At 42.2% G+C, this 14,119-nt stretch overlaps 1 protein-coding gene and 1 long non-coding RNA gene across 3 annotated transcripts; one reads left to right on the forward strand and one right to left on the reverse strand.

Moving 5' to 3' along the window:
• The first annotated feature begins 2,286 nt into the window (after nucleotides 1-2,286).
• On the forward strand, nucleotides 2,287-9,123 carry mrpl3 (mitochondrial ribosomal protein L3). Of its 2 annotated transcripts, none has more exons than XM_027014966.2 (10): nucleotides 2,287-2,522; nucleotides 2,880-3,058; nucleotides 3,187-3,278; nucleotides 5,144-5,236; nucleotides 6,086-6,185; nucleotides 6,309-6,369; nucleotides 7,224-7,335; nucleotides 7,494-7,571; nucleotides 7,809-7,886; nucleotides 8,707-9,123. In XM_027014966.2, the coding sequence occupies exons 1-10, from the start codon at nucleotides 2,425-2,427 to the stop codon at nucleotides 8,848-8,850; spliced, it is 1,035 nt and encodes a 344-aa protein (XP_026870767.2). In that variant the 5' UTR covers nucleotides 2,287-2,424; the 3' UTR covers nucleotides 8,851-9,123. The 2 variants fall into 2 exon arrangements, with proteins under 2 accessions (XP_026870767.2, XP_026870766.2); XM_027014965.2 differs by having other exon boundaries at nucleotides 2,288-2,522; nucleotides 5,138-5,236.
• Nucleotides 9,124-9,805: 682 nt separating this feature from the next.
• Nucleotides 9,806-13,949, reverse strand: LOC113580425. The gene is made up of 2 exons (XR_003410965.2): nucleotides 12,897-13,949; nucleotides 9,806-10,194 (listed from the first exon to the last, which is right to left on the reverse strand). It is a non-coding gene; the product is annotated as an uncharacterized LOC113580425 (long non-coding RNA).
• Between the last annotated feature and the right edge of the window lie 170 nt (nucleotides 13,950-14,119).

Here is a 14,119-nt window from a genome sequence, read left to right on the forward strand (position 1 = left end):
AAATGCTAATTGTTTACTATAAAAATATAATATTTGCCAACACATTTATACATATTTGTTTTAATAATAACAGCAGGTATTCAATGAATATAGAACACATCTTTAATAAAACATATATAAAAGATATGATGTGAACCATATGATGTATCCCTTTACACATGAAAAAGAAGTGAAAAAAAATTACATGGGTATCTGACACGTGATTTTCACTTCACACGTGAAACTATGAATTTCACGTGCTTTGGGTGTTCTCTGGGTATGAATCTTCACACTCAAAACACTGGTGTGTTTAGCTCCTTGCATCCTTGATAATGGTGATGATGATGATGATGATGATGATGATGATGATGATGATGATGATGATGATGATGATGGTGATTATGGTGATGATGGTGAGATGTGATTATGGTGATGACATTGCTATGTATGTGACAAATAAACCAAACTTGAAACTTGATGATGGTGATGTAATGATGATGATGATGATGATGATGATGATGATGGTGGTGATGAGGATCATGATCATATTCATAATGGAATAAACATTGGAAAATTCATGTGACAGAGAAGCATAAACTGGAGTGAAACAGACAACTCTGCATGGATCATTTCTTTCTGAAAGCCTGGTTCTCTTGTTTGATGTGTTTGTTTTGGGGGAGCGCTGGTGTGTTTGTTGGTGTGGTGGTTTTGGGGGCAGGGCTGGTGTGTTTGTTGCTATGTTTGTTGTGGGGGTAGGGCTCATTAATTGTTTGCTGTGTTTGTTTGAGGGCAGGGCTGGTTTGTTTGTTGGTGTGTTTGTTTTGGTGGTGGGACTGGATTTGTCATAGTATATGTTTCAGAATAAGGGTACAGAGGCACACAAAGAACTGTCTTCTTGAATTTAGTATCAGTATGTACACACCTCATATTTGTAACCTACAATCAAAGAGTCCTCCATGTTCAAAATCCATCAACCACCAATTGGTTAAACAATAGAAATTGTTTACTATATAAATTCAAAACTTAAAATGTAATTTCAGCACAGCATGGCACTCACAGGTACATAGATTATAATAAATTATCATAAATTAAGATTTTCCAGATACACAAGGGCAAGACAAAATCTGTGTAATGATCTACAAAGAGCATCTAAATTCCATACACAGATCCTAGCTCATTTGAGCATATACCAGCACCACAATTTATATTCTCCCAGAGAATTTGCAGGCTAAGGTGTTGAATGTAAATCCATGAGCACTCTGTACCCATAGATAGCAACTTCACTTTGTTGCTGTCCCACTCATTTCTGGAGTTGTTTGATTTATCTTAAACATATAATGACAGATGTATACTCTGTGAACAAAATGCATACAAATTAATTTTGTCTGTATGTCCTGAAGGGGCACCGGTTAGACGAGTGCTGCTGCACTGTGTCTTCATGTCCACGTAGGTAACTCTCACACTGGCTCTCTTCATTCACTTTCACTCAAGCTGCTGTATGTCTGGTGCATGTGTGCACTGGCTAGGAACCCCTGAGCTCCCGTTGACTTAAAATCCCTATCACAAATGTATGTAATTAAAATCTTACTCTAACACTGTTGTCTTCTACCAGAGGCCTGGGAGTTTGGGTGTGGCAGAGGTTTTTTCACTGTTCTTAGGATTGTGCATCATCTGGACTGATGATGTCATTTCTGGGGTCTGTCATTCCTGGCAGCCACTGCTCCACCTTAGGGATCACAGTTCCAAGTGTCCCTGTCACCACTGGTGCAACCTTGGTGTTAACCTTCCACTTTCTCTCTACTTCTTCTTTCAGTGCCTGGTATTATTCCACTTTCTCATATTCATTCTATTACCAATGTTGTTTTCTGCATCTTGTCCACTATCATAATGTCTAGCTGGTTTGCTACCACTGGTTTATGTGTCTGCATGTGGAGGTCCCAGAGGATCTTAGCCTTGTTGTTCTCCACCATTTATTTATGCATGCCAGGTGTATAATATATATTTAGGCATAAACCTTTCCAAATGCTCTACTGTACATATAATGTCACCTTGTGAATAATGTGATAGCATACATACAGACCCTTAGTCAGTACAGTGGGTAAGATATCTGTCAGATATTAATGCATGTTAGAAAAATCATATGCTCATCTTGACAGTTTCTATTTTGAATAAAGGTTTGAAATAAAAAAAAGAGCCACATACTGTGTCGACCGTAAACTATGACTCAGAAAGTTTCTCTGTTTGTTTTTCAACGTGGAACAAATGTTTGAGCGGAACTATTAATACATACTGAGCGCCTCACCGATGCATTCAAAACGTCACACCGGAAATTCAAGGAATGACATTTCAGGACAAATACGAGAATGGTGTGCATGTGTCTGTGAATAACTTTGATAAAGGCTTGGTTTGAATAATATAGTTATAGTCTGTGTAATTTTCGAAAATATGGCAGCGTGGACTTGTAGAATTCTTAAGCTTGGTGATGCACTGCTAAAAGGAACGGTCAGAATTGGTTCCCGAGCTGGTACTGCAACATTTGAAAGGTAGGCTGCTAAGGTTTCGCTCCACGCTAATGAAGCACGCTAGCTATGTAGCTAAACTAGATAGCTAGTTAACTAATGGCCCTTCTAGTTACGTGAGTATAATAGCAAGAAATGTATTATGGACGTCTCTTTTAATAAGGGTGTTTACGCGTAAATGTGTTAAATGTCGTATCTGTGCTGTTATATTGCTAGGAAGATTGGTAAATTTCGCAACTTGATTAACTAGTTAGCTAACATTTATGCAGCATCAAATAACCCAACAGGCTAGCGATTTTATGAATCGTGTGCAAGTAACTTTTTGAATAACATTTGGTGACTGTTAAGGCACATTTTGCATTCGTTTATTTTTTGCAATAGTGTTCCAGTTGTCCAGTGTGTCAGGACTATCAAAACGTCTACATGGTGGGATGAGCATCTTTCAGAAGATAATGTGTCCTTTATGAGGAAAACTGTTATGGAAGAGTACAAGCAACTGACCACAGACAAACTCAACCCTTTGAAGGACGAACCATGGCCACGACACGAGTGGGAGGAAAGTGAGTCATTTATTCTAGCTTGCAACCGAGTTATGAGATGTGACAAACTTGTGCCATGACTGGGATTCAGAATGTTCCTTTGGTTTTAGAGTTAATGTAAGACAAAAAAAAAAACCTTTCTTCCACAGACAGTCGAAGGGTGGGTCTTGTTGCAGTTAAGTTGGGAATGATGCCAGTGTGGACCAAGACAGGAGAGAAACATGTAGTGACTATGCTCCAGGTAATCGTCTCATTCACTTTCTGTGGGGCAAGGAGGACAGCAATTTTATTTAGTTGCTTAGTAGTTTATTTAGGTGTCACTGTGACACATTTCATTCATCAGTTATGTAAAATCCAACAGCATATTACTTATTTTGTTAAATTCCCTAAACAACACAGCACACAGAATAATATCCCTCACTGTCAGCTGGGTTCCCAGATACATGGTTTATTGTCACTACTTCAGGACAGAATTTAAGTTTCTTCTCATATTTACTTTGTCAAGAGTCACTACCTTGCATCTCAGCTTGGAGGTTTGCCTTCTCAAACATAATGTGTCATTGTTAATGGCTGACTTTAGTATTGTTCAATCGGGATCACTAAGATGTGCAGGAATACATATCTCACATGTGTCTTCTACCAGAGGCATGGGGTTTGAGGGTGCGGCATGGGGTTCCTAGGGTTATGCTCTTCTAGACAGAGACTGATGATGTCTTTCCTGGCATCAGTTGGATGCACACCTCCAGGCTGGGTATCGCAACCCCATGTTTCCTTATCACCATTGGAACAACTTTGGTGTTAATCTTAATCATATTCTCTCTCTCTCTTTCTCCTTCTCCTTTCGGTCCCTGGTATTTATTAGGGGTGTAACAGTAGGTGTAGTTGTCCCAAACCTTCGTAGTATGCACATTATGGTTTGATGCGTGCACTCGTGTGGAGAATACGTGGTGGCCTGTTTGTGAAGATTGATGAATGTAATGCAGAATCAAATTTTACAACTGTGAGTTCCACCCGAAGCCTTAAACTGTAATCTGTTACAAGATAACAGCATGCTATTTTGAGTTTAGCTCAAGATCATTGGTGTCTGACTGAGTCAGTCACAATATGACAAATGCAAATGACACAAAGGAGCTAGAAGACCCTCCTGCTTCTTTCAAATCAGCTGTGTGGGAACATTTCAATAGGAACATTCCCTGCTGAACTTTGACAGCGAGTGGTGGACAAGGGCTATGTGTCGGTGTTCTAGGGTATGTGTGGAACCGCTTGGACATGCAAACATATTCAACAGCATCACCCTGATGTGCCAGACATTTAAAATTTTACATTTCAGAGTTTGGCAGATGTTCTTATTCAGAGCAACTTAAAATTTCAATATGTTATAGAGGTCAGCGAATGTAGTTTTAGGAGTCTTGCCCGAGGACTATTACTGATATAGTGTGGTGCACGCCAGATGGGGTTTGTACCCACATCCCCCATGGGAGAGGCAGCATTGTTGCCCCTTCCACTATGCCAACCAACCAATCCCTGCAGTCAACAACCTAAACACTACGAGTTCAGCTACTTCTCCCTGCTGCTTCTCAGCAGCACCTGTAATGTTTTTGGCCCTGTCTGCTTCTGCATCTATAAGTATTTGGTGTTTACATTTCATTACACAACACTGTCCTACTGTCTGTAAATGGGAAGAAACCTAGGCTTAATAATTGGGGGAGGTTGTTGCTTCTTTCCCATCTTACTGAACCGTGATGTGAACCGAACTGTGTTGTCCAAACTGCAGTGTGGCCCTTTTGTGTACTGTTAAACCTCTGGTATTTGGCCAACTGCTCATATTCCTTTCCTTGAATGTTTCCCTCACTTGCGACTTCTTATTGCCTCTTTCCTGGTTATATACTGCTTTAAAGCGGTTAGAGCTAGAACTAAACTCTGTAGGGGTAGATCTCCAAGAGCAGAGTGGGGGATACCATTCCTTTGTTTGTTATTGAAGTCTCGTGTGTGTGTGTGTGTGTGTGTGTGTGTGTGTGTGTGTGTGTGTGTGTGTGTGTGTGTGTGTGTGTGTGTGTGTGTGTGTGTGTGTGTGTGTGTGTGTGTGTGTGTGTGTGTCAGGTGCAGGATTGCCATGTGATCAAGTACCTGTCTAAAGATGAGAATGATGGCCGGTCAGCTGCACTGATTGTAGGGGCTAAAAACGTCTCCCCCTTTTATGTGAGTATATATGAGTAAGTTTTATACATTCGAAGAACACCAACATACCCTGTTCATTTAGAAAAGCCGTGTTGTTTGTACATGAGGCCCCACACACTTTCCTCATACGTCTTTGCATTCTTGACTTTTGTGGGTGAAGTTTGTATAAATTGAGCAGTGCAATGTGTGAAGAGGCTGAATAATGAGAGGTGAAGTGGTCCTACAGGAGAATTTCTCTGAGCGTGTGGCGGTGACCTTGCTGTCCAAGTATGCTCATGCTGCATAGAATTAAAAGAGACAGTTAAGTTTGGTGTTTTCCTTCACCCTCTTTACCTTTTGCCTTCCTCTGCAGTTTTCCTCATTTTGTTTCCAATACATTCATCCTCTCTCTCTCTCTCTCTCTCTCTCTCTCTCTCTCTCTCTCTCTCTCTCTCTCTCTCTCTCTCTCTCTCTCTCTCTCTCTCTCTCTCTCTCTCTCTCTCACGCACTCATTTTCTCTTACTCCTCGTGGATTGGTTTTGTTTGGGGGTATTTGTCTCAGTGAGATGGCCAAAGAGATCTCTGGTTTTATTGAAGGATGAATGAATCTGGAGGGACCAAAACACTTTTTATCTCGCTGGTGCTCATCAGTCAGAGAAAGCATTAATAGGAATTTCAAATAGAGGTGAAGAACTCACTGTGGGGGAGCAGAACAGAGGTGTTGATTAGCAGGTAGCAGGCATGGAGGATGTCTCAGTGTTCCCTCACTTTCTTCCCAGACCCTGTGTGTGGGCGGGGTGATGGATGCAGGTGGTTGGGGTTAGAAGTCAGCTGGGTGGAATGGATGTAAGAAGGGTGTGTGCAGGGTAACTGTCTCTGTCCCTCCTGCAGCGGTCAGAGGAATCTATGGATATATTCCGGAATGCTGGCTTGCCCCCCAAACAAAAATTGACGACATTCAATGTCACCAACAATGCTATCATCAAACCAGGTATGTTTCCCCAGCACAGGGATGTGTGTGTTCATCCTGGGAGGTGTTCAGATTGCCATGAACATGTTATCATTGTTTTTACTGTAGCATTTCCAAGTTTTTCTTCTTCCTTTTTGTGTTCAGGCACACCACTCTACGCTGCTCATTTCCGCCCAGGACAAGTTGTGGATGTCACAGCCAAAACGTGAGTATCCATGCACACACTTTCTTTGTGAACAGCCACATCCCCATTCAGACAGGCAGTTGGCATGGGAGCAACAGTGTCCCTCTTCCCACTCAATCGGTGTGGGAAGAGCCAAACGCCTGTTGAGGCAAGAAGTGTGTGTGAGCCTAAACTGGCTGCACCGCTTCCTTGTTCAACTGTGTCCCAGTTCAGATAGGTGGTCGCCGTGGGAACCTGAACTAGCTGCACCACATCCACTCACAGTTCATACTGCATGTGAGGCTGCTTTTTAAAGAAATACCAAATGCGCATTGAATGCAAGGGAGATCAGATTTAATCAAATTTGATATGTGATTAGATTTGATATTGAGGGTATTGAGTTATCTAATGGTAGATAACTGAGTAATCTAATTGTCTGGTGTTCAGCAGGGTGAGAAATTGTGAGGTACTGTGGCAAGTTTCAATAGTGTAGGGCTGTTTTGTTTGTTTTTGTGTGTGTATGTGTGTGTGTGAGACAGAGAGAGAGAGAGAGAGAGAGGTGTATTGAGTAAAAAGTTTTCTTGTAATACCAAAGAAACAAACTAAGTCTAGAATGGATTTTTTTTTGTTTGTGTTTGCTATTTGCAAGTTGTACAGTGCAGCAACAGAAAGCCAAGTGTGTGCATATATTCCAGAAGTTTCTCCCAGTTTGAGTGTCACTGCAGTTAGACTTGCATCACAAATTTTCTGCAATAAATGGTGTGCGTTTGTTTGTGTCACAGTCCAGTACCTGGTGAATTTTCTAAAGTGAATGAGTGGATCCTAATTGAAACTAATTAAAAGATTGTAGGATTGGGAGCTGAGGTAATGTGGCTATGTTTGGTGCTGTGTTGTAGGATTGGGAAAGGTTTCCAGGGTGTGATGAAGCGATGGGGCTTCAGTGGTCAGCCAGCCTCTCATGGCCAAACCAAGACACATCGGAGACCAGGAGCCCTGGGACCTGGAGGGGTAAGTGGTGGGTGTGAGTACATCTGTGTGCATGCACACATGAGTGCGTGCGTGTGTGTGCACATGCATGCATGTGTACATATGTCTGCATGTGTACACTTGAGTGTGTATACATGTGTATATATGTGAGTGTGTGATGAACTGCCCTCTTCTCACAGGACCCTGCCAAAGTTTTCAAAGGGAAGAAGATGCCAGGCAAAATGGGAAATATTTATAACACCGCCTTTGGCTTAAAGGTACAGACACACATTTAACAGAAACAGATTTTACAGCCCCACATAATGTTTTAAGGCACACGGGCAGCCCGTGCTTAATTCCTGGCTCAGCAACACCTTGCATCTTCCACACAGAAGAAACTCTGGGGACTCTCTGCTTGTGCTGTGTTAATGATGAAGGACCTGCAAAGTTGCCACAGAAGTGTTAATGTATGAGAGAGTAAGGTTAAGATTGTGTGTGTTTGTTTTTTGGGTCAGGTTTGGAGGGTCAACACCAAATATAATGTCTTGTATGTCAACGGCTCTGTTCCAGGCCACCGCAACTGCTTGGTCAAGGTAGACAACACGCTCACACACACTTCCACACCCACCCACCCAACTAAGACCATGCATACACACACTACCAGAGCCAGGTAAGATCAAACATGTACATTTCCTACTGAGATCAAGGCAGTTAATTAGTGCTCTACACCTCTCTTATAGCAGGCATACACTCATTTTAGTCTCCAATGCCCCCAAAATCCTGACCACGCCCCCTCCCCTACACTGGCACTGCCCCCAAGTTTATCCTTTCGCATTTAGAATTGCTCTTTTTTTTCTACTGCACTCATCACTTTCAGCAGTGTGTCGCTAAAATTAGAGTCCTGTACTGTCTGTGCCAGCACAGAGCCCTGCCTTGATACAGCCTGAACACCTTTGTGCCGTGTAATCCATCTCTATCAATACTAAAAACTACACTGGCATACATAAAGGGCCTTAATAATCATTAGAGCATCGATCCAGTTCAGTCAGCACTTTGGCCTCCAGTTTGTTTACTTATGTGTGCATGGATCTTTCCAGTATTTCCCACTATACTCTAAATAGATTTCAGAGTTGCTAAGGAAAGTTTGGGCAAAATTTCTCTCTTCGTAACTTGGGTCTTTATGGTTTTTAGTGGCCTACATGCAGAAATGCACATGGGCTGTGTTGTTGGATGTTATTTCTGCTTTCATCTACATTTACAGATGCTGCTTAGATGATTCTGAGTTTTAAACTGGAATGCAACTAGTGCAAGAGGTCCTTTGAGAGACATCACAGACATGCACATGCACACAGGAATGAACTGCTGTAGGCTTGCCTGAACTCTGCCTCTGACATTGTCGCCTTGTTCACCCAGGTGAGGGACACCATTCTGCCCCGCCTTCTGAAGAAGAATAATGACCCGCCGTTCCCCACTTTCTTTGCTGAGGGTGGAGAGGAGCTCCCCGAAGACCTGTATGCCGAAGACATGTTTCAGCCTGGGGAGCCAGTCCCTGAATAAGGCAGCGACCCGGCGATGCCAAACAGCAGCACCATCTGAGTGCTGGGCCCTTTGTCCTACTAGAAGCTTTGCTGTTAGACTGTCATGAAAGTGGGAACACCAGGGACTCCTCAAAGCTGTGATGTGACTGCTGACAGATCTCCATTCAAACCCATGTTCTTGCTCATGTAATGCATAAACAAACCCTTGAACAGGAGATGTTCAAGGTAGTGTGAATGTCTGGCATCTAGTGTGGGAAAAAAAATGCGTACACGCAATAAATGTTTGATAACACTCTGCTTTTATTGTTTTTGGAAAAGAGCAACATGCAACTTGGAGAAAATGTCAGCCAGGTTGGGAGCAGGATGTCAGCATAGCGAAAGGCTCTTTAAATGCTTTGAGGTGCGAGAAAGCATTCTGGTTGTTTCCAAGATCACTCTGATTGGTCAGTTCTAGGACTACAATATGGCCAGTACCCCATCCCTAGAGGTCTTCCCTTTTCTGTTGTTGCTGGAGAAGGCTGCTGACCCTAAGCTCTAACCCTTACTCTTGCTGCACATTATTACTGATTAGAAGGTTGTTTTTTGGAGGTTGTTTAGTTCCATATTTGGATCTTGGCTGACTGGAGTCACCAGTGAGCAGCATGACCTTTTGACACAGGCTGAATCCATGACGTTTTACACCTCATCTCACTTCTTTGCCTTGAATTGTAATCCAGTCCCTGTTTTCTATGGTCACCGAGTCATTCCAAATGGGTGCCCTGCTTAACAGGCCTCCGCAGCCCTCGCCTTCAGGTTTCAGCACTTTTTCACCTCTGTTAGCTGTTTATGTTCCCACGCCCCAGTCCGTCTTCTGCTCTGGCTTTTGCTCACTCTCGAGACATTGTGCAAGTCAGAAGAGCCTTGGGCAACAAGTCAGCTTTCCCCTTGTTTCTCAGCACGCCAAGTAGTCCAGAGCACTCTGTCGCTGGGCTGTCTAGCCGTTAAACTTAAACTGGAAGGCCCCTGTCAATCAAATCTCTCACCAGACTTACTAAGAGATTTGCTTCATGAATCTCATGAGTGAAGCTACTGTCACAGTTTATTGCATGATATTGATGGGGTATGGTGCTCTCTGCCCTGAGGTGGTGAGAAGACTGCTCTTTCCACCTAGGAGTATTCAGGCGTGTCGGGTACGAGGCCAGTCAAGAGACCTGGACCAGGGAGGTCAGAGGGCATCAAAGCCTCTGTGCTGCCCCTCTTCTCGTGTTGTCATAAACTCCAAGCGAAATAAAGGGCGTCTGTCACACATGCGCACACACATGCTCCTGAGATGGCTCTACTCTCAGGCATATTTGCATTTCATTTGCTGGTTTCACATGACTTCCTGTGGATGAAAATGGCAGATTGCAAGATGCAGTTTCAGTTTGCTTATCAAGAAGCTTGTGAATTAATTTTCCTTGACCAGGACCTTGATGGAAGTCACACCACAATTTCTAATTTACTTTGTTGTGCTATCTAAAAATTTACTTTTGAAGATGATTCCTAACCAAGACCACAATTTTTAGTTTTTCTGAGTTTTTCTTAGTTTTATGGGCTAGTATGTGAAGGTTTAGGTTCTGCTATAAGGACTGTGCAACCAATAAGAATAAATGGAGCTTTAAAATTAGTTTGCTCAGGTTATTGTGTGACCTTCGGCCTCGTGGCAACTCGAGAGCACTTTTCCTTTCCATCAAGAATGTTAGGTGACATGGTGACTTTATAAGTGTGCAGTAACAATATACTCTCATAGTTCTCTGTCATTGACTGGCATTTGATTTTCATAACAGCTTATTGGTTCATGCAGGTTAGGTAGACCAGCAAGACACACGAGTGCACATGCATCATCAGCAGTTCTGGGAGCTATGTGTGGGTGAGCACTGGCTAGCATTGACATGGAATGCTGGGAACACATCAGCCTGACGGTGCAGGTCTGTGAGCATGCCGCAGAGGGACACTACGCTGACCCTCACGCACTTCAGCTGAGGAGAGGGAAAAGATACTGAGAAAGGCTATTATTTTGCTCACTGAAAGTCAGAGGAGTAAATCACAGCATTATGGATGCATGACGAGAAGCTTACTAGGGGAGGAGAGTAAATGTGTGTGTGTGTGTGTGAGGAGAGAGAGAGGTGTGTGTGTGTGTCTGTACAACTGAGGAGAATGTGTGTGTACAAGTGTTGAGAGGAAGTGGTGTGTGTGTGAACATGTGATGAGAGGTTATGTGTGCAAGTGAGTGTTAAGAGGAAGGGGTATGTGCATGTATGAGTGAGAGAAAGGTGTGTGTGTGTATGTACAAGTGATGAGAAGGGGGGGGGGGTGTATGTACAATTGATGAGGGGAAGGTGTGTGCATGTATGAGTGAGATGTGTACTTTTAAAAAGTGAATTCCCCTCCTGTTAGTTGGCATCACTGACCAGTATATTCACTAAACAGCATAGTTTCTAGCCACTACGAAACTAAAAGCTCAGAGACTAACAATATAATGTGTCCCAGTCTCAACAATTGTGTCATGAGGTTTACAAATCAAATTTATATGCGAGGTCTGAAAACTGCTTTATGCCTATCATCTGCAGCCTGTAAGTGCCAGCTGCCAACTGTTAAACATGCGTAGAGACCTTAAAAAGGGGGCACATTTTAGGGAGGGTTTACACATAGAAATGGATCCGTACTGGTACAGTGACCTTCAGTTTGTAGATGGACTTAGCATGGTCAGCCAATAGGTGGTTGTTTTACAGGACCATGTGCACTTTGTAGTCTGTCATCCTTTCATAATTTCAGTGGATGATGAGGCCCTTTTTCCATAATACATAGAAAAATACCTTTCACTTAACATATCAGAACTTTAGTGAAAAGTTGTTTAGAGCAAACTGCAAAGTTACTCCTTAAAATAACAATACTTTTCTTATTTCTATATTATGCAACTTCAAATAAAGGTGTGTGCTTAGATGTTTAGTGATTAAAGAAGCCATTGCCAAACTCACATGCCCATAGAAAGTTCTTTAGTGATTAAGGAAGTTTTGAAAAGTGTTCATGCTGTGCTTATTAAGGGAGTCTGTTTATATAACGTTCTTCAAATAGAGTCCTACTAATTGCTATATCAGATATTTCCATCATGTTGTCCATCTTCTAATATGTAGTGAGGCCTCTTCAGAGCTGTCCTCTGAATAAACACACATGTACTCACACAGCATAGAAAAAGATGTATCGTCTCTTCCACCAGTGGGGAAGTGTTACCTGGCTGGAGGTAGTGAGGGGATGTGAATAGGTTTCTTCTGTGTAATGTGAAAATTAGTCAACTGCACACACACAGACAGAACTCTGACACTTGGAATATTTAGTAGGTTCTCCTGAGGAGAAGCATAAATATTGAGCTATGTATGCATAACAGCAATAGTTATACACATCTTAATGAAAAAAATATATGAAGATTGTGTTTGTGTGGGGTGTGTAAAATAGAGAAGGACCATGTTAAACACATCTTAAACACCTAAACCACTTCTGCTTTGGCCAGTTACGTTGTAGTGAAGGTGTCCGTAAGTGTGGTGCGTAATCATTCACTTGTCATAGGATTATTACGTTGTTATGTGATCTGTTGGTCTAGCTGGCTGCAGAGCAGCCCCTGCTGAGAGGGATGTCTCTTCCACCCCCACCCCCCACCCCCGAACCCCCAACTGTCCTCCACAGGACCTTCTCCTTGCTCTGTTCTTCAGAATCTTTCAGTCCATTCTGAAAACTTTAGCTCCTGGGTCCTCTGCTCTGAAATCTGAAACCCATTTGAAGGCACCAAGGTGGCACCAGTGCATAGTGACATCTTGGGTGTCTTCCTACCTGTATTATGTTTGTTTTTATGTCACTATTTTGTCAAATGTACACTGACATTCCTAAACTCCTCTATATGCTGGCATAATTTCTGTTTCATTCAAGAATAAAAAGTGTAGACTTCATGTGACGGCCTGAGTGCCGCAGGGCAAGGAGCAGGACACACAGACCTCTCAGTGCAGACAACATTTTTTCCCACTTGGCAAGAACAATAATCAGTATGGCACTCACCTATAACCCATGCGACGTGAAGACGACGAACAGGACACATGAACAACGAGCAATGCACACTAACATTACCGTCTACCATGAACTTGTATATCTATCACGAATAATGACTGACAACGAAGTACACTCCAACAGAGGTTTAAATACATGCATAAATGACACACTGAACTGGGTGTGTACTAACAAAGGGGGGCATGGTTACAAACGACACAATAAACCGTCAATGGTGAACTCCCACTGCATGTGGTGGGCCGTACCACGTGATCAGTGAGAAGGGGAGCGTACCATTACACTTCAGAATTAATTGAAGAGAACAGCTTGTGCCGTTCTTTACTGCACATCAACATTAACAAGATTTACCTCTCTGTACACAGATCATTTTATAAGGATTCAGAATTTCTATGTTCCTTTGTTTTATGTTGATAATATTTCAACATTTAAACCTCCTTTTCCTGTAAACACCCATTTTATTACCTCAATACAGCCATCACAGCAATAATTTGGTCCAGCCACAACAGAGGCTTAAGCGATGGACATGGTTGTTCTGTAAACTGTGTCATTTGGCTTCATTGGACAGCGTGTTCAAGCAGCTAGGCTGCTGTTAGTGGCAATCTTTGGAGTTCCAGTATGTTCGGTTATGGCCTGGTGTATTTAAGTCTGATCAGGTAGACTTGCTTCTCTTCAGTGAATCCTGTTTTTGAATCTGGAGATAGTAACTACAATAATTTGCAGAAAATCTCCTGTCTGTTTTCGATAGGGATGGGGGCATGGTCGTGCTGAGAAACTAACATTAATTGATGCCATAGCATTTTTGAATAAGACATTTTTGCTATCTTTGCATTCCTGAGTTTTAAATGTTTAGGAGTTCTTTTTGGTAATTTAACTCCCTAAATCACATGGTTGTTTTTTATCTGAATTTTAGGAGTTGGTGTCATCTGTTGTATTCAGTTTTGATCATGGTGTTTTGGTGGGTGATTTTAACATACAATTCCTAACATTCCTGGGGATTTGCAAGTAGCTCCCGGTTCAGTCATTCCAAGGGTTAATGCATTCCTGTTTATTGGTGTTGTTTTTGATTCTCATTTGCAATTTTCAGTACAAATTATGAAACTTGTGCAGTTTTTTTTTTTTTTATTTACGATGAAGAAACTTTGCAAAGATCAGATGGATTCTGTCTTTTCAGTATTTAGAGAGAATTATTCTTGCATTTGTATAATCTCATCTAG

The sequence above is a fragment of the Electrophorus electricus genome, chromosome 8 (genome assembly GCF_013358815.1).
Source record: "Electrophorus electricus isolate fEleEle1 chromosome 8, fEleEle1.pri, whole genome shotgun sequence".
NCBI classification, from domain to species: domain Eukaryota; kingdom Metazoa; phylum Chordata; class Actinopteri; order Gymnotiformes; family Gymnotidae; genus Electrophorus; species Electrophorus electricus.

Bases quoted from the DNA above. Each gene is read 5' to 3' on its own strand.
- mrpl3 (XM_027014965.2), top strand. From the start codon at position 2,425: ATGGCAGCGTGGACTTGTAGAATTCTTAAGCTTGGTGATGCACTGCTA. The intron at 7,336-7,493 runs GTAAGTGGTGGG...CTCTTCTCACAG, and splicing joins GAGCCCTGGGACCTGGAGGG to GACCCTGCCAAAGTTTTCAA. The intron at 7,887-8,706 runs GTAGACAACACG...TTGTTCACCCAG, and splicing joins ACCGCAACTGCTTGGTCAAG to GTGAGGGACACCATTCTGCC.